The 17,025-nt window shown below is 47.7% G+C and overlaps 10 protein-coding genes across 14 annotated transcripts; 4 read left to right on the plus strand and 6 right to left on the minus strand.

Moving 5' to 3' along the window:
- Nucleotides 1-601: 601 nt before the first annotated feature.
- PPTG_01613 (hypothetical protein) lies at nucleotides 602-1,042 on the minus strand (the record flags this gene model as incomplete). Its single annotated transcript, XM_008894982.1, has 1 exon — nucleotides 602-1,042. One exon carries the CDS (start codon nucleotides 1,040-1,042, stop codon nucleotides 602-604), a length of 441 nt encoding a protein of 146 aa, XP_008893230.1.
- A 5,492-nt stretch (nucleotides 1,043-6,534) lies between these two features.
- PPTG_01614 (hypothetical protein) lies at nucleotides 6,535-7,411 on the plus strand. The gene is made up of 2 exons (XM_008894983.1): nucleotides 6,535-6,796; nucleotides 6,864-7,411. The coding sequence occupies exons 1-2, from the start codon at nucleotides 6,590-6,592 to the stop codon at nucleotides 7,080-7,082; spliced, it is 426 nt and encodes a 141-aa protein (XP_008893231.1). The 5' UTR covers nucleotides 6,535-6,589; the 3' UTR covers nucleotides 7,083-7,411.
- PPTG_01615 (hypothetical protein) lies at nucleotides 6,794-8,420 on the minus strand. Of its 4 annotated transcripts, none has more exons than XM_008894987.1 (4): nucleotides 8,352-8,420; nucleotides 8,197-8,250; nucleotides 8,063-8,122; nucleotides 6,794-7,982 (listed from the first exon to the last, which is right to left on the minus strand). In XM_008894987.1, exon 4 carries the CDS (start codon nucleotides 7,965-7,967, stop codon nucleotides 7,359-7,361), a length of 609 nt encoding a protein of 202 aa, XP_008893235.1. In that variant the 5' UTR covers nucleotides 7,968-7,982; nucleotides 8,063-8,122; nucleotides 8,197-8,250; nucleotides 8,352-8,420; the 3' UTR covers nucleotides 6,794-7,358. The 4 variants fall into 4 exon arrangements, with proteins under 4 accessions (XP_008893235.1, XP_008893232.1, XP_008893234.1 ...); XM_008894984.1 differs by having other exon boundaries at nucleotides 8,197-8,261; XM_008894986.1 differs by having other exon boundaries at nucleotides 6,794-8,122.
- Nucleotides 8,421-8,512: 92 nt separating this feature from the next.
- Nucleotides 8,513-9,114, plus strand: PPTG_01616. 2 transcript variants are annotated; one of them, XM_008894988.1, is made up of 3 exons: nucleotides 8,513-8,680; nucleotides 8,740-8,885; nucleotides 8,944-9,114. In XM_008894988.1, the coding sequence occupies exons 1-3, from the start codon at nucleotides 8,584-8,586 to the stop codon at nucleotides 9,016-9,018; spliced, it is 318 nt and encodes a 105-aa protein (XP_008893236.1). In that variant the 5' UTR covers nucleotides 8,513-8,583; the 3' UTR covers nucleotides 9,019-9,114. The 2 variants fall into 2 exon arrangements, with proteins under 2 accessions (XP_008893236.1, XP_008893237.1); XM_008894989.1 differs by having other exon boundaries at nucleotides 8,743-8,885.
- Nucleotides 9,115-9,124: 10 nt separating this feature from the next.
- PPTG_01617 (hypothetical protein) lies at nucleotides 9,125-11,227 on the minus strand (the record flags this gene model as incomplete). Its single annotated transcript, XM_008894990.1, has 1 exon — nucleotides 9,125-11,227. The coding sequence occupies one exon, from the start codon at nucleotides 11,225-11,227 to the stop codon at nucleotides 9,125-9,127; it is 2,103 nt and encodes a 700-aa protein (XP_008893238.1).
- Nucleotides 11,228-11,412: 185 nt separating this feature from the next.
- On the minus strand, nucleotides 11,413-12,116 carry PPTG_01618 (D-tyrosyl-tRNA(Tyr) deacylase; the record flags this gene model as incomplete). Its single annotated transcript, XM_008894991.1, has 4 exons — nucleotides 11,413-11,475; nucleotides 11,554-11,669; nucleotides 11,757-11,895; nucleotides 11,967-12,116. The coding sequence occupies 4 exons, from the start codon at nucleotides 12,114-12,116 to the stop codon at nucleotides 11,413-11,415; spliced, it is 468 nt and encodes a 155-aa protein (XP_008893239.1).
- Nucleotides 12,117-12,164: 48 nt separating this feature from the next.
- On the plus strand, nucleotides 12,165-13,016 carry PPTG_01619 (nicotinate (nicotinamide) nucleotide adenylyltransferase). The gene has a single exon (XM_008894992.1). It carries the CDS (start codon nucleotides 12,192-12,194, stop codon nucleotides 12,873-12,875), a length of 684 nt encoding a protein of 227 aa, XP_008893240.1. The 5' UTR covers nucleotides 12,165-12,191; the 3' UTR covers nucleotides 12,876-13,016.
- Nucleotides 12,819-13,899, minus strand: PPTG_01620 (hypothetical protein). Its single transcript, XM_008894993.1, has 2 exons — nucleotides 13,091-13,899; nucleotides 12,819-13,008 (listed from the first exon to the last, which is right to left on the minus strand). The coding sequence occupies exons 1-2, from the start codon at nucleotides 13,828-13,830 to the stop codon at nucleotides 13,005-13,007; spliced, it is 744 nt and encodes a 247-aa protein (XP_008893241.1). The 5' UTR covers nucleotides 13,831-13,899; the 3' UTR covers nucleotides 12,819-13,004.
- Nucleotides 13,900-14,429: 530 nt separating this feature from the next.
- On the plus strand, nucleotides 14,430-15,905 carry PPTG_01621 (hypothetical protein; the record flags this gene model as incomplete). The annotated part of the gene is made up of 1 exon (XM_008894994.1): nucleotides 14,430-15,905. One exon carries the CDS (start codon nucleotides 14,430-14,432, stop codon nucleotides 15,903-15,905), a length of 1,476 nt encoding a protein of 491 aa, XP_008893242.1.
- PPTG_01622 (hypothetical protein) lies at nucleotides 15,824-17,005 on the minus strand. Its single transcript, XM_008894995.1, has 4 exons — nucleotides 16,941-17,005; nucleotides 16,716-16,765; nucleotides 16,482-16,621; nucleotides 15,824-16,410 (listed from the first exon to the last, which is right to left on the minus strand). The coding sequence occupies exons 2-4, from the start codon at nucleotides 16,744-16,746 to the stop codon at nucleotides 16,144-16,146; spliced, it is 438 nt and encodes a 145-aa protein (XP_008893243.1). The 5' UTR covers nucleotides 16,747-16,765; nucleotides 16,941-17,005; the 3' UTR covers nucleotides 15,824-16,143.
- Nucleotides 17,006-17,025: the final 20 nt, after the last annotated feature.

Consider the following 17,025-nt stretch of genomic DNA (forward strand, 5'->3'; position numbering starts at 1 on the left):
TTGCGTTGTGGTGGCGGCAACGACTTCAAGTGAGCAAACTCGTAGCAGTCAATGGCAAGATGCCTATGTCGGTGAAAGTTGCAACCGATGCCGTATTAGAAGGGTACAGCCAGCTTTTCGATTCATAATTAAGTTCAATAGCTAATTTCATGTTTTGGAAAGCATAAATATTAGGTTAATTCTTATATCTCTTCTGATTGGTTCATTTTAATTGGTGGCTCGCCGTTATGCCCCGGATTTTGGAAATAGACCTCACCCTCTTGCGTCCAAATTTTAGAGCTTCTAATTCGTTTCTGCGTGCACGGGTACATCCTATGGAAGCCAATCGTCTAATTTAATCGTCCTTAAATTTAGGTGTAATATCGCTAAATATTACCTCATGGAATTCAAACTGCGGAGAGTTTGAGCGCATGGTGCTCATCCGTACCTGTTGCTAGTGCAACAAAAAATATATGCTCAGGTGCGCTAAACCGGGGGCTTTTCAATGGTGTGCTTACCGCTTTCTGCCGAGGTCAGGCTTCAAAATTATCGGTAAATATATGAAAGCGTCATTTTGAAACGGGCCAGAGAAGTATTGAGAAGCAATTTAGATTGCCACCTTTTAAATCAGTCCAGTATTCCTCTTCACCCAATAATCCATGTAGTTGCTCCACCTGACACTAATCACGCCTTCCTTGAGAATACCACGGTGATTCATCTCAGTGAATAGTTTAAAAGGGGTTGCTCCCTTTCTGTAAAGCTTCGCGAAGGTAGTTTTTTCGTCCAGAAACAGCAGCAAATTCCGGAAGTCCTTGTTCGTTATCTTTTTCCATTCTGTACCGAGTTTCGTTGTTAGTTTTGTGCTAGCTGCTTTAGCGGCACTCTGGAATTCCCTCTCTTCGCTGCCTGTGTTGTAGCTGCCAATGTTCTTTCCTCCATCATCCGTCTTATGGGCTCCTAGAAACCGTTCATCATCGCTACGAGTCGAAGCTGCGTTGTCCGGCTGAATCACGCCAAGGGATGCAATATTCGCCGGCTTCATTTGTGTCGACGCACTCGCCATGCTCACAAGGAGGACAGCTGAAGCCAGCAGGACCATGTATGCCCACATAGTTGCCAGGACTGTTCACGGGGGCCTTAACCAAGTGGATGCTACGTAGCAAATTCTGGAATGAATCCACTCGTTGTAGTGGTTGTGATACGGCTTACCGCACAGAATAAAAAAGGCTGCTTATGGTTTGACCATTAACAAAAATGCGATCCATGCAGCTGGATGCATAGACCAGGTGCTTTCACTTGTGCTGCTCCAGACTGGGAGACTGGGAGCAATTTGAGATATTTATTAAGGTTTAAGGCGCTTAAAAGATGCCTAATAAGGGTTATTACTGTATACAGACTCAACTTTGCGCCAGCTCGAAAACACTACAACGCTGCTCCCTTGTCCGTTATGATGTTGTTAGGTTTGACGGAGTGGGCAGCCTCTTCACTAATGTCCTTAATCATACTACAACACCGGCCCTACGATCGCTGGAAGCTATTAATACGTGCCAACGCTTGCCAAAGGCTGCAAATTGGCTGCGTTTTTTTTTTTTTACATGTATAAGCCCAGTCTGGAGCAGCAACCACTCTCTTTTACAGAACATAGTAGCATATCAAAAGAAGCATAATTTGGTAATGTCTTTTGCAGATGTACTTGACAAAACTATGTTGCGTAAAATCTGTTTACCGTTAACCACGACCTAGGTGTGACAGGTGTAAAGAGTTCCTCTCATGTATATGTTCGCAAACGTTGGACTTTTTACTCGGTAAAAAAGAAATCTGACCACTAAATGCAAACATGTGGAGATTAGAAAATATTTGACGAGATTTTCATAAAGAGTTGAGTATTAAGGGGTGCTGTCATCTCCATATTTCCAGCAGTTGCACCTTTTCTTTTCTTGATTTGATCTTTTTTTTACGGTGTGACGCCGTGCGTCGCATTCAGGCGGTTGTTTACAGTACGCGTTTAGGTTTTCTAGACTGGTTGCATGTTCGCCGTGATACTGTAGTGATAAATACTACATGTAGTACCAATTTAGATCTTTGAAGATAAATACCAGTAGGAAGGAGCCGGTTTGTCAAATCCGAAATCATATCCCATATTCGCTGCGATGTACTTTTGTACTTTCGGGCGGTCCATATGGTTGGAAGTTATCCTGCTCCACAGCCTGTGTACCACAGGTGATGTGTACCGCATCGCCCCTGTCCTAAGCGAAGTTTTCTCCTAAGCGAATCCCGATTACGACCAATGGCAGAGCTGCATCTTAAACAGATGGCGACAGGTAAAATGCATACCAGCGAACTAATTATAGACTGATGCCACGAAAAAGAACAGTGGGAGCGAATAATATATCAGAGAAATACCAGAGCCGTTCACCCTGGGTGAGAACAATTAACATAATTGCCAACTATGCCAATTGCTCTCTCCTGGAATCATTGGGTGAGGGCATACAAGAAGCGCACAATCATTCGCGAGCTTCTGAATCAGCTACATTAGATAAATCTAGGACAGCCAATAATGACGATGCATACATGCCTATTAGCCCAGACGACGATCCACTTTACATGAAACACCACCTTATTTTGCCAGCTCAAATGGAATAAGCAACTGTTTCGATTCCGATCCCTTTATTGTGAGTTTTACTCAAAAATTTTCATGGGCGGTAATCGCCCAGCGTTTACAATACCGTATACCGACCCGTTTAAGTACGAAATAAGATCATGACATGTGGACTTGGTGGGTTCTACTAATGACTTGGATTTGTAAGAGGGCGATTGTCCTCCCGCTCCTCAAACAGACCCAAATCGGCAAATTTGGACGGAATTCACAATACTATCCTTATCATTTAGTGTTGGAATAATTCTTACTTTTTAGCGTCTAATTCTGAGATTGTTAGTAATCCTATGAAATATGGGTGTTCGCTTAGGACAGGGGCGATGCGTACCTTACCATTTATTAATAATACAGTAATCCAGAAGTTTCTCTCAGCAAGCGGTCGCCGCGGCGGTGGGGTCTTGATTCTAATCCTACAGAAATATTTATTATTGAAAGTACGCGAAATACAAAATTTAGAATAACTATAATAATTAAAATTATACGATTTAGTTATTTTTCCTTTGATCAAATTTTGCCACAACGATTAAGGATTGCAATCGAACTCTTCTGTCTTAATTACACAATATGATGCGTACCGTATACATACTGTAGGTATACTCGAAGTACGGTACGTGCTGGCATACGTGTACCACACACAATGTCCGCACATATGCTGTATTGAATCTTGCCAGCTGCTTTTTGCTTGACCGGATCTATTAAAAATATATAAGTAACTAGAAATTTATTAAAGACAGTACGTTCAGATATACCGTACATATTTCACGGCGAACACGTAATATCGTGAGATTATAGAAGCTCCTCTCACGACGATTTTATGCTGATACAGTTAAACTTGTACACAAATAGACTTTAAATTGACCCGAGTGGACATGCTCGGCGAGCGCTTACGGCCCACTATCAAGAGATATGAAGTATTGTGCCTTTCTGCCAAAACGCCCTCAGTTTTAGCCCTACCCACCCTTGCTTAGGACCAGCCTTTAAAGGTCAGATTGGCCAAAACTTTGGAAAGGCACAATAGGAGACATCGCCGATCGGTTCACCTTGCGCTACTTTTTCGAACCACGTATGATAGTGCTTAGAAATATAAAGACGGGGATATGTTGTCCTTCGACCTGCAGTATAAATTAGCCAAAAACTGCGGGCTTTTACAGGCAATTCGTGTTAACAAAAGTACAGAGTATTTCACAATAATTGAGGTTCGATTAATTCGCTAAGAGTTTCAGAGTAACATTAAACCTAGCCTACAGGTACTTAAGTATTCCAAAACTCTTGAGGCACGAGTAATTACAGTACATAGACTTCAAATTAGCCTACACTGATTCGAGGATTGTAATACTTCTAGTAAACAGGACAACTTTATAGCTCCGCCTCGACGTTCAAACCCGCATATGCGATATTTGTGGTATGATCGTCTTATCGAATTTCCGATAGCAGCAGTATTACATCCAGCAAGAGATCTTAATACGGACAACTCGATCAACTTTAATAACATGAAGTGGATATTCTCGCCACTTTTGGCAATAGCGTATAATGCATGAGCAACATTACACGTAAAAAAAAAAAAAAAAAAAAAAAAAAAACTGGTAACGCTCGAGTCCTATTACCAGGTGGGATGTGGTGAAGCAGGCTCACGACAGATAACTGCAGATCGCTAACTGTAACCGGCGTGTCCAGCCAGCTCGGACCGTCGTCAGCTAGCTCTTACCAGTCCTTGATCGCCCATAAAAAAAAATACGCTGCTGCACTTGCCGAAGCCACCCGATCCACTCGCTGGCAGCTAAAGCAATGGCTTGACCTGCTCACAGACACCAGAACTTCATCAACTGTTATATGCATACTAAGTATGAATGGAGGATAGGAGCTACGCGTGTGGGATGACACCGCCACTTAAAAACGCGTTCATTCTGGTTTGTTATAGACTCTTGCTAAGTTGATGCAAGTTCGGAGCCCATTGTTTTATAGATACTAGCGCAGCTGTGGCTCTTAAACGCTGTCGTGAATACTGAACATCCATTTCATCCTCCCAACCACACCTCTAACAAATTCATACCGTCCAAGGAATAAATTTACCATAAAATCGAAACAGCGCACGTACGGTCTCGTGTCAACGCATACAAGTACTGACCAAATTCGCAATTCTATAATATGTTTCCCGCTGTTGCACAATTAATCCTTTGACGATATTGTAGTGTTCTCTGAAATTTATTTTCAGAGTATCTCGGCGATCAGACTTTCCGCTCAAACCAAATGTAGCTCTAAAATCAGAAAATCGAGTAGATCTGAATGGCTCAAAACCGCATTGTGATATTTAATAAACCCTCAATAACATTCAAATCACCCAAGCAATTGTCGCTTGAAGGTCTGAATGTCGCGATAATTTAACTTCAAGATGTAGACTCTAGTGATATCAATACAATTGCTAGCAAATTTCTCTGCAATCGCGTATAACTAGCTCACGTCTGCTCGCTCGACATTGAATCGACATTCGTTGTAATTTACTCACTAAGCGAAATTTACGGTAACGAGTAAAAAAAAAAGCGTACCGTTGCTTGGCAATAATAAATATTGCATTGTTGTTTTCAGCAATAATAAATACTGCAGCAGTTTACTATTAATTTGTTTTACTCATTTTCACAACATGGCCAATACTTTGGTACTAGAAGAGAAAATGTTACCTAATGTACAGATCAAACAGCTTCGAGCTCTAAGCTCTAAAACCTGATCATATCTACTTTTAAATTGTCTAGTAACAATATGCTATACAAGGTTTAGAATGTGTTGAGATCAAACCTTTGAAACTGTAGTTCCTATTTCAGGTCAACGAAAGTGTTCTACACCCACGTAAGAGAACACAACACTAGTAATAATATTAGTTTCTGGACAAAGCGTGAACTCTTGTGTACGTAGTTCTCTCATTTTATATTGTGGTTTTTCAAGCTCAAGCGTGTATCTTATACTGTACTGAGTGGCCACGAATAAAACACTGTTTTTACCACGACATGATGGAATACAACCAGGTGCATTACATAACATATTCTTCCAATTCTGCTCGGACTTTTTTCTTATGAATTTATTGCCAATAATTGGGTCATTTTTATTGTATTGAGATCAGGCCTGTCCAGTAGTAATTATTTTGCTGTAATACCCAATAGTTTAATGAATATCAATATTTTTCCGGCCTGCTCGAGCTCTCACCTAAGAATCTCCCGGTACAGCCCAACCTAGGTATTTGCATGCAAGACCAGTTCACGAAAACCGTGTAAGCTGACCAGCAGCACAATCGGGCATGCCGTCCAGGGTCATTCCTGATCACCATGATACGAGAACAAATAAAGTCAAGAGTAAATGAACAAAATATCACTGAAACTACCTCGATCGTCATCACTTAACTCTCAGGAATTATAGCATTACAATCAGATATGTTTGCAAAAGTAATCCAATAGAAGTTTTGTTGTTGTTGCTCGCTACTTGACCAGCTCCACGTTTGAAAAATCAACGAACCACAATACTCTCCTTTACGACGCGGCCACACCGCGCACGAGCAAAAACATGGTCTACCATTTACACAGCGTTAGAGTGTGGAGTTGTAGATTTCAGAGCTCCTCCGCGCGGGCGCGGCCTTGACAGTGCGTGTGCACTTGTGTACCAACTTTTATTGCTGGCTAACACCTCCTTGATAAAGCTCTCGTAAAGCCCATGCGGGCTGTTCCAGGCAATGTATTTCAAAAGCATTTCCGCATCAATTATTGCAAATAGAAAAATGAGCTAGGGTTGTTAGTTGCGAGGGTGTTAGAAAATCAGACAACAAAGTACCCGGCATTGAAGTGATACTCTCAAAACAAACACCACCCATTCGCCAAAATACATTTTCTTTTCTTCCAATCATATGCATCTCTTCTCCGCCGCTCATTTTACAGGGAGCCCAGACCAGCGGAACGGGATATAGCTACCATCATGCGCGCTGCCGGTTTCCTCGCTCGCCGCCTGGCTGCCGTTTCGGGCCGCCGCGCCATGTCCTCGGCGCATGGTCACGGCCACAACTACCCTCACGGCATGCATTTCCACGTGAGCCCCGTGCACAAGAACCTAGCGCTGGCTTACGGCACGATGCTCTGGCTCTGGGTCTTCTGGCGAGCAAAACAAGACGGTCTCGCCGTGCTGGTACGTTATAAACCCCATGGTTTCTCACCACAATGTATTAACTAATTAAAATATCAATGCATTGTAGGGCTTCGAGCACCCGTGGGACCACGGCCACAGCCACCACGATGAGCACGCCGAGACGTCGAACCAAGGCAACTACGTGCTGGTAGACGGTAAGCTGAAGTACGAGCGCTCCGAGATCGGCGCTATGCCTATGCCGGTGGAGATTGGCGAGGAGGAGGAGGAGAGCGAAGAGGAGACGAGCGACGTCTTGGACGACCTGCACGACGAGGACGAGGAGTAGATTCTCCATACACAACAGAGCAGGTTCCTTCCTCTTAACAGCACAGACGGCGCAGCTCTTTTCGACTGCTAAAGTGGACTGGAGACTTGCGGGTTGTTACACTGGAGAGAAATTGCAATAAAACCCCACAAAAAAATGAACGAAGGGATGGATTGATGAATGTACCTGAACCTGTAGACACAGACCAAGATGGATAAGCAGGAGACGCATCATTCAGTTAAACAACATCGCTTGTTGTGCATACAGGGACAGACTTGATCCCTTCCGCCGTGAGGGTTACATGGTCAGCAGTTTGGAGTGCAGCTCTTCCAGATCTTCCGTCGTCCTGTACGTCATCTCGGCTGTTCTTGCTGTGAACCGCTTGTGTAGATTCCGGAAGCTGCCGCGAGTAGCTACTTTCGACTTTTTGAACTGCCGCGTATCTTCTTCTAGTGCTGCCTGGATGCTGTCCATCTTCAAAAATGCGTCGTGGAGAGCCGAAATGTGCTCTGCTGTGCGCTTCAAAGGAGAGATTGTTTGCTCTGGTACGTCGTCCAGGAATGCTACCTGTGCTACGAAACCTTGGAAATGTTGTGTGCGTTGATCCAGCGCCTTCTTTTCCATCTCTAATCGTTGGTTTGATGCTGTCAACTCCCTCAGTTTTAGACGCAGCGCTTCCAACTGATTGTCCAATGTTCGCTCCTCCCTCTCTTCTCTTGTCAGCAACGCCATATCTTCTGTTTCTTGTGCTGCTGCATTGCTTTGATCCCCGTCTTTCTCCTGCTTCTCTGCTCGGATCTGAGCCACCTCGTCCACCAGAGCATCAGGTACCGCCACGATGTTGCGTCGTACGTAGAGCTCGAACTTGTCGAAATTCTTCTCGAACGCGCGATGTACTTTGGCCATGTACTTCCCAGAGCCCTGCAGCGGTGAAGAACAACAAACTATCTTTGAGTACGAATGCTGTAGAGCACCATGATCCTAATGAGCCCGTTTCCCACCTTTGCGACGGCATTCAGCTGTTTTGCTTGCTTCTTCTTACTACCTGTGGATTCCAGTCTCTGCGTTATATCAAAATGGTGTCATGTTAGCTTCAATTTACTGCACGACATTGCAAGGGGAGGCATCTTCCCACCTTATGAAGCGCATTTTCCACTTCCCCTGTGACTTCCACGACGCTTTCGGAGATCTGCTCGGTCACTTAAAGGTAATAGGAATCACAGTTAGTGTTGGGAAACAAAGTATACTTTAGCTTTTACGAATGATAAGGCGCTCTAGTTAGCGACGTACATGCCGGTAGGAAGCCCGTTAAGATGCCCCCGGTCTCGGCCATACTGAATATCGTTTGACTAGAATTTGAAAAACAATTCAGTTTAAAACAAAATCAATTTTATCAGCCAATGAAAGACGTGATATTTTTCACCAATGGCATCGCTGCAGTTTCTGCTTGGTGATGTCTTATTGTTCGAATCTGCACTCTTCAGTTTCCAGCCTTCCGTCCAGCAGTTGAGACGGTAGCAACATGCTGGCTGTGACGCTCAAGCGCATGGCAGCGTGCTGTCCTGCTGTATATCGCAGCTTTTCATCGCGCACGAGGGTTTGGGACCTGTTCCCAGCACGTACGAGCCGCTAAGTATTATTTTGACCATATTAGTTTCTGACTTTCACTAATATGCAGCAGAAATGCCTGTTGTTAAACCCGCGGCGCCGCAGTACATGATGAACATGAGGGACAATCTCGAGTTTGCACTGGAGCGTATGCGCCTCACAGAAGGACCCGTAGCGTTGCAACTGCTAAACCGCAACGCTCGTCGACCCAAGAAGGTGCGTTCCAATGCAACAGAAGACGAACTGTTCAATGTGGCTAATTGTCAATGCTCAGGCAAATCATGGCAAGCGACCGTGCTCGCATTACCGCAGAAGATTAAAACGTCTCGGTCGTCGCTCGGACAAGTAGAAGTGAATATGCTCAATGTTTACTTAAAGCGGGGTTTTTTTTAGTGCTAGGTTACAGGAAGGCATGATGCATAATAGACTGGAAAAGAGTTATCGATTTGTCGCGGTTAGTTTAGGTCGAGGATCGCCGTCTTGACCACGCTGTCGCCTGTGAGTACGTACATGCGGTCGATTTCGTTCTTGAAACGTTTCTGGGCGTCTGCTCGCCGAAGTTTGAACGTAGGAGTCAGCAGTTCATTGTCGACTGAGAAAAGGTCGTGGTGCAGGTAGATCTCACGCACGCGCTCGAAGCCAGCAAGTTTAGCACGCGTGGAGGCCTCCTCGATCTCTTTCTTTATGGTACTCCTCACCACGTCGTGATCGCAGAGCTCACGGAATGTGGCATTCGTCAAGCCATTCAACTTCGCCACCAAGCGAATAGCTGGTTCATCCGGCACAATAATACCAACAACATGCGAATGGAAGCTGTCGCCAGCCACAAAGACTTGTGCAATACTCGGACACGTAACCAGGACATTTTCAATCTTCTCCGGGGCTACATATTCACCCTGTGAGAGCTTGAAGATATTCTTTTTCCGGTCTATAATGCGTAATTGGCCTAACGGTGACCATAAACCGATGTCACCAGTGTGGAGCCACCCGTCAGCATCCACTGCTTCCGCCGTCTTGTCCGGTTGTTTGTAGTAACCCTTAAATAATAGCGGTCCTCGTACACAAATCTCACCTCTGCCTATACAAGGAACTGCGGCAGCACCTTCTCCATGCGTTCTATCTGTCACTAAATAACCCATGTCGGGTACAGATTCTAAACGAATCTCCGCGGCAGTATTCGGTGTACCAACGAAACCCGTCGATAAATCCTCGAACGGCGAGGCTGTAACGCCACCACAAGTCTCGGTCTGACCGTATCCTTCTACTACTGTAGCCAAGAGAGCAATTCGACAGAAATCTAGAACTTCGGGCGCTAATGGGGCCGATCCGGAGATGATAAACTCACATCGATCCAATCCAAGTCCAGCTCGGACCTTACGGAAGAGCAAGCGGTCCCAAAACGCGTGATGTGTGATGCCGTATCGTCGAAGACGCCGTAACTTCGTTCGAACTCCCGTAGTGAACAAGAAGGCGAGGGATTTTTTTCCGTTTAGCATTTTAGCAGTGATAGAGTCGTAGATCCGATTGAGTAAGCGAGGGACCGTAATGAAAACTGTGGGACGGAGAGCTCTAATGTCGTCCACAAGCTTGAGTGGGTTATTTTGCGAGAACCCCACTCGACTCCCCACACTGAAAGAATGTACAAAAGCTGTACGTTCGAGAATATGAGCCAAAGGGAGGTACGATAAATACACGCTCTGCGTAGTGAACGCATGTCCACCTGCCGTCACGAAATCTTTAACGGCGGTACAACCACAGAGGATCGCTGCATGTGTCAGCATCGCACCTTTCGGCTCTCCTGTGGTGCCACTTGTGTACATGATTGTGGCTACATCGTCTCCATTCGGTAGTTCCATTTCGACTGGATGCTTTTGACCCTCCGTCTCGACTACTTCCAAGTGTAGGACATTTAAACCAGCTTCACGAGCCTTGCATTCGGCCTCAAACTGTGCATCCCCAGTACATCCACCAGAAATCAAAACGTTTTTCAGGTTCGGACACTTAGGGCAAACTTGAGTAAGTTTAGGTAACTCAGCAGCAGTGCAGACGATTGTGGCGATTTCTGTTTGATTGAGGATGAACTGGGTCGAATCTGGTCCCAGAGTGTCGTAGAGGGCTACGACGATGGCACTGTATGCGTAGGCTGCATGTTCCACTAGCACCCAGTCGATAGAGTTCTTCATATATATCGCAAGCATCCGGTCTCCATTATCTCCACCAATTCGAGGCAACAAGTCCAGGTGCATCATACCAGCGCCAATATGTGTGATCCGGTTGCTCACTTGTTCGTATGTCAGCCACGTGTAAGGTTGTGCAACGCCATTGACAAAGGGTTGTATACCGAGACATGGCAAAGAACCTTTCGACTGCACAGTGCGGATGAAGCTGTGGTACAAGCTTGGTTCCTCGGGACGAGTGAGTCCCACGTACGGGTCGTCGGGATTCGGTGGGTCTTGAAGTACAGCATCTCGAGGAGCTGCCAGAGATCGGTGGATGGGCCCCGTTGTGGCAGTCTCTGTACCCAACAACACCTTCGAATACCCCAAAGGAGTCGGCATGTTGGGCTTGGGTCTGGGTGCAGCAAAGTGTTAGGATTCCGAATGTGGTAAGTAGTGAGTACCAACATCCCCGCTGTACAAAAATAGAGGTATTCAGATCAGTGTGTCTTTGTGAGGTACGAAGAGCCTTTGAGATTGTCTATAAATGTGCACGGGGTTGTGCCTGCCAACCTCGTAGGAATCCTCTATTTCTTGGCGAGCTTCCTGTCCTTCGAGTTGATCTGCATCGTCACTGGTCCGTCGTTCACCTAGATTCATTAAACCCCAACGTCAGTGCTCAGAACTGACACGAACCAGCCAACTGTAACCTCAGCAAAGAATCTTACAATGGACACTTCCATGTAAGCGCCGAACTCGCCCTCCGCCACTTTGTCAGCGATGTACTCGCGACGCACACGATCGCAAAACGCGTCGTAAAATTCCTTCGCTGGCTTTGGAGCCACTACAAAAGTCACACAGCCCAAATGTCAACACCAAAACTAGCATTTAACACAACACCTACTGTTATTGTTGCCAGTGGCCAACGTACTGGAGAGGTGGAAGTCGGGCTTGTTCCCGGCGAACTGGCCGTGTAGCGTGAACTGGCTCACAAGCAGCACCTCATAGTCGTTGTCTTTGAGCGACTTCCTCCATGCACGCTCCGCCTCATCAGGCCACAGGCGAGCGTTCTAACAGAGAAACAGACCGCTATTAGCTGAGACCTTGGAAAATTGTGTTGATATATTGAGGATTACCATACCAGCAGCCGGCGGCAGCACCATTCGGCGTCGTCCTCGGTATCATCGTGTCCGATACCGACAAAGCACAGCAGTCCTTTACCGATTTGGCCTACGACGTTGCCCTCCACACGCACGGAGGCGCTGGTCACCCGCTGCATCACCACCTTCATCTTGGCTACGAAATGGGCTTTTTCAGCCAATCACTCTTTGACGCACATGTTTTCATCCAATGAATAATAAATCTAATGCGTAGGGTATTGAACAACATGCCGCGCGAGGTGCTGCTGTTCGGGCTGTCGGCTAACCCGCCGACGGGGCCCAGGGGCCACATGGGCGTGGTGAAACATTGCCGCGACATGTACGACGAGATCTGGTTGCTTCCTGTGTACCAGCACATTTATTCGAGCAAGAGGCAGCTCGCGCCGTTCGAGCATCGCGTGGCGATGTGTCGATTGGCTCTCAAGACACTTAGCGATGAAGACGACGACGGCGCTAAGCTCAAAGTAGTGGAGGAGGAGCGCGAAATGTTCGAGCATATGGCTGCCCAAAGCCACAGTCCAGAGCAACTCCGACTCGGCAGTATCGATATGATACACTATCTACTAAACAAGCACGAGGACACGAACTTCACGATGCTGCTGGGCGGCGACACGTACGCAGATCTACTGGCTGGCAAGTGGAAGCGTGGGGATGAACTCATGCAACTGGTCAAGCTATTAGTAGTGGACCGTAAAGGGGTCGATTCTCCTTGGAGGGATCAACAGACTACTGAGGACCGAGTGACGTGTATCAACGTGCCGGAACTTAGTGACGTGTCGTCCACGATGGTTAGAGCCACCGCAGATCGCGCTGAGCTGGCAAGGCACTTAAGCCCAGCGGTGCTGGACTATATCGTCCAGCACAAGCTCTATGCTTTTGCTACTGAATAAGGTGGAAAGATTGATAGAAGCGTGTTGTTTGCATTGAACATTTGTGCCTGGCCGTCCTGAGTGAATCCTCCCGGCAATGCGATCCTCTCTCTCTTGTCTAGCACCGGCAGCGAGCCGCTCCTCGTCTCTTTATCTGGCAGCGCGTCATATACAGCATCGGCAGCAGGTCAGGACAGACCAGTCGAGAACTCAGTAGGCACCACCCGATAGTCTACCTGGTAGTTGTTCGTGTGAAGCACTGGATCCTGGTCCCTCCTCCGTTCAGCGAGCACTGGATGATCTCCCTCTTAAGTCCGCACTTGGCGCTCTGCACGTCAATCTCCTTCTCTGTCTCGTCGTCGTAGCCGAAGCTCGAGCACATGAGGAACACGCCGCCGGGGGACAGCAACCTGTCCACCGTCCAGAAGAGCAGTGGCACTACCTCGCGAGCATAGATGACGTCTGAGCCGACGATAAGCTCCGTGATGCGGTTGCTACCCACCGGCCCAGCCTGTAGTTTCTCTAGCGCCTCGATCTCCTTTGCGCCGTCTGGTCCCCAGCGCAGACTCTGCGTGAGGCATGTGGCCTGCGCACGCTCCTGCTGGCCGGCATTGTGCTCGATGACCTTGAGCACACCGGGATCGTGGTCTGTGAAGATCACGGTGGCTTCGGGTCGCAGCTGGGCTACAGCCAGACCCGTGAGCCCGCAGCCAGCGCCCAGTTCTACCACGTTGCCGTTCGGAATAATGTCGCGGTGTTTGGTCAAGTACTCGCAGAGCGCGGGCGCCGCGGGCCACACGTAGTGACCGCTCTGCAGTGCGCCGGGCTCCTCCTTGGCGTACGTGAGCAGCACCGACACGTCGGCGTTGGCTCCGTACTCGTAACGGCATGTGACCTTCTCGAGACATGCGTCAAACATGAAGCCCACGTCCGTGAGCATTCCTTCCGTGCCGGCCTCCATGTCGATCGACTCCATCGCTTTGAAAATGAACCGTGAACGTAAAAATGAATGTGACCGCCAGTCACTCACTGCATAGGAGCAGCGATTACGTAGTGGAAGTCAAATCGCAGCCTTTAGATCAAAACCTGCGTATCGTCATAAAATGGATTTGTCATCTTTTGGATCGCACGCAGAATAGTTGTCGCGTTCAAAGCGCTGAGCCATCAGAATGATTATTGGTGATATGCAATTGACAAAAAGCCCCCGACTATCCTATCTGCGGGTGTGCAGGTCGTTGAGTGTGATGATACTTGTATTGCCATCACAACAGAGTCATCTTGGAGTCACGAAAACCCTTTGATGGAGTCCGTTCACGTTCGTATCTAAACTACAACAATGTGCATCGGACAACAAACATTTTTACACACATATCGGTGGAAATGCGAGTGGTGTAGCTTTTAACTCTTTTGTTATGAAACAAGCGTGGAAGTTCTGCTGCAATTGCTGGCTGCAACTGCTTAGTACAAGTGATGATCATCTATATGTGTTTAGATAGGTTATTGAAGTCCACCACACCATCTATTTTTGGCGGGAAGTCCAAATTCAGAAAGGTCAATTATTGCTCACTTCTTGCAATGAGCTACCCACTGATGCGGCGTTTGCCGCTGGTCGCACTAGACCGACAAGTGGCGCGTGCGGGTATGCAGATCTGCCATAAGATCGTCATGCAGCAGCTCTACGTATCGCGTGCAGATTCAACGAAGCAGTGGGTCGTGGTGTCCAATCCATCAGAGCAGAGCGTGGACATGACAGGCTTCAGCTTGAGTTGCAGCGGCAGCAGCGACGTTTTCCACTTCCCAGCCAAGTACACACTATTACCAGGTGACGAAGTGACTGTCTGGTGCTCTCCAGGTGGTCTCAAGCTCGATGTGGACAATCTCCTGCAGCCCTATCTCTTCTGGACCAAAGCCGACGGATCTCTGCGTCATGAACCATTCTTCTCTGCAGCTCAAGCCAATGAGGTGTTGCTATTAGACCCGCTATTGATTGAAGTAGCGTCCATTCGAGTGAATGGAGACGGCAAGAAGGAGTTCCGCGTGTTACACTGCAAGTCTGCACACTCCAGGACTTTGCGCAGCGAGATTGACACGCGATTCTGTGTCGGATGTCTGTCACCTCCTGAGTTCGAGAGACGTACATCACGGCCAACTCCCGAGAGCGGGAAAATCATCTCTCAACCGCCAAATCAACGGGAAATCTACGTGTTCTCGAGATACTGGGGTGTAGTGTCGGACAAGTCGCTGTTTAAGCACTTTATCGCTGTCATGTTGGTCCCGCTGGTGGAATCCGTTCGTGCAGTGCTGATCTACATCCTGCTGTGTATGTTCCAACCCGTAACAAACACTGGATTGGGGCCACAATTGCGTTCTAAAGTGACGACACTGCTGCTGATCATGCTAGCATGCGACGTCGTAGCACGGAGACTCATGTTGTGCATCAAGAGCGGACTGCTGGTCACAATTGCGAGCTTCACGTCGGTTGTGCTGGATCGAGTGACAGTGTTGGTGCTGTACTGGTCGCTTCAAAGACTGTATCCAGCATTAAGCTCCTCCTTCCAGTGTATGCTCATATTCGATCTCGGTGTGAGCTGCATCAACGCTACTGCAGTGCACGTACGCTTCCTGGAGGAACGACAAGACTGGCATCCACTGTTCAAGCAATTCGCACGCTGGGACTACAGATACCGAGTCGTCATTTGCGCGTGTGGTATCGGTCGCGAGCTGCTGCTGTGTCTACTCCTATTACTCCCGTTCAGCCGCCAGCCATCTCCTGTGTGGAAGGCTGTAGGATATCTGCTCGTTCCGCTCTTCACTCTGGCTTCAGGTATTGATCTCCTACGCGCAGTCGCCACACTCTTGCATATGCTCCGATACCCTATTGTACAAGTACAAGCGCAATGGCGACGTCTTCAGCCACAGTCGCACGACGAAGTGTACGTGTATGAAGAAGACGAAGACTTGTCCGAAGAAGAACCTCAGAAAGAGGACCCGCCGATGATCTTCTCCACACCCAAGGGGGTCCGCTTTAGATCTCGCTACCCATACAATTAGAAATATTTAGCAGCATTTTAGAACCCAACGAGACCAAGATTTAAGAAAACGATTCTGTCACACCAGATTCGCGGCCAGCATGCCTAAATATGCAGTACTATCATGCATTAGGCATTACTCGAGAGACTGTAGCATTCGGGAGCGCACCGCACTCTTCACTTTCACCTCTCCTCTTTCTTTTCATCTCCTCTCAAACTTTAAAAGCAGAAAGAGTCTCGTCCCTAAAAGCGGCACGCTTCTAAAAGTTGGTGCCCTCAGGCGGCTGCGGCAGACGTCGGTTGGTAGGCGAGGCCATCTCGGCGCGGATAGCCACGAGCACGTTCTCAATGCCATTGTTGCGGTGCCAGCTGCCCAGCGCCGCCAGTCGTCGCGGGTCCACGCGGCCCGACTGGGGGTCCACGCAGCTCATGTTGATGCGGCTCGTGAAGTGCACTTCGGGCGGGACGTGGGGATATTGGTCGCTGCAGTGGATTCGCAGACTGTAGATGCGTCCGTCGTGGCACGTCTATATCGAAAGAATAATTGTCAGACCTTAAGCTCATTGAAATATCCATTGTCGATGTCTGCAATACTCACGCCAGCAGGGCCTAGGATGGTGCCGATCCAGTTTGTGAGGAAAATGTCGTCTGCCTGCTCTAATCCGTACGAGATACTCATGTCTCCGTGGCCCTTTTCGCTGTTCTCCAGCTCTTCCAGCAGCTTAAAGTTGCGGGGCACTACAAATAACAACCGAAATAATATGTTAACATCTACAATGTCCTCGAAATAAATGATCCTCTTGCATATCTTCTGTCTTGACAGTTTACGTACCGATCACCACCTCTGCGCCATGTTTCGCCATGGCTCTAAATGGTCACTCGCTGCAAATGATACAAGGAAAGAAACACAGCCGGAAAATGTTAGTTTTGGCCTTGTGGTGACCTTTCGGGGCGTGCTGGGGCTCACAAGAGAGACCACACGCTGCTGTACACGCTAATTCTATCGATAGCAGTGTAGTATTGCCGGAAACCCCAGAACTAGACGCCGTGATCTTACCTGGTCTCGTTGCGGTGCGTCTCTGAGTTCTCGTTTAGAAAATGGCTCTCGCTCCGAAAGAGGGGGAGCAATTATCGAGATACAA

The sequence above is a fragment of the Phytophthora parasitica genome (genome assembly GCF_000247585.1).
Source record: "Phytophthora parasitica INRA-310 unplaced genomic scaffold supercont2.3, whole genome shotgun sequence".
Classification (NCBI taxonomy): Eukaryota; Oomycota; class Peronosporomycetes; order Peronosporales; family Peronosporaceae; genus Phytophthora; species Phytophthora nicotianae.

Bases quoted from the DNA above. Each gene is read 5' to 3' on its own strand.
- PPTG_01622 (XM_008894995.1), bottom strand. From the start codon at position 16,746: ATGGCGAAACATGGCGCAGAGGTGGTGATCG. The intron at 16,622-16,715 runs GTACGTAAACTG...TGTTATTTGTAG, and splicing joins TGGCGCAGAGGTGGTGATCG to TGCCCCGCAACTTTAAGCTG. The intron at 16,411-16,481 runs GTGAGTATTGCA...CTTTCGATATAG, and splicing joins CCATCCTAGGCCCTGCTGGC to ACGTGCCACGACGGACGCAT.
- PPTG_01614 (XM_008894983.1), top strand. From the start codon at position 6,590: ATGCGCGCTGCCGGTTTCCTCGCTCGCCGCCTGGCTGCCGTTTCGGGC. The intron at 6,797-6,863 runs GTACGTTATAAA...AATGCATTGTAG, and splicing joins AAGACGGTCTCGCCGTGCTG to GGCTTCGAGCACCCGTGGGA.
- PPTG_01616 (XM_008894988.1), top strand. From the start codon at position 8,584: ATGCTGGCTGTGACGCTCAAGCGCATGGCAGCGTGCTGTCCTGCTGTA. The intron at 8,681-8,739 runs GTACGAGCCGCT...ACTAATATGCAG, and splicing joins TTGGGACCTGTTCCCAGCAC to CAGAAATGCCTGTTGTTAAA. The intron at 8,886-8,943 runs GTGCGTTCCAAT...GTCAATGCTCAG, and splicing joins ACGCTCGTCGACCCAAGAAG to GCAAATCATGGCAAGCGACC.
- PPTG_01619 (XM_008894992.1), top strand. From the start codon at position 12,192: ATGCGTAGGGTATTGAACAACATGCCGCGCGAGGTGCTGCTGTTCGGG.
- PPTG_01615 (XM_008894984.1), bottom strand. From the start codon at position 8,394: ATGGCCGAGACCGGGGGCATCTTAACGGGCTTCCTACCGGCAT. The intron at 8,123-8,196 runs GTGGGAAGATGC...GATATAACGCAG, and splicing joins TGGAAAATGCGCTTCATAAG to AGACTGGAATCCACAGGTAG. The intron at 7,983-8,062 runs GTGGGAAACGGG...TCACCGCTGCAG, and splicing joins AGCTGAATGCCGTCGCAAAG to GGCTCTGGGAAGTACATGGC.
- PPTG_01620 (XM_008894993.1), bottom strand. From the start codon at position 13,830: ATGGAGTCGATCGACATGGAGGCCGGCACGGAAGGAATGCTCACGGAC.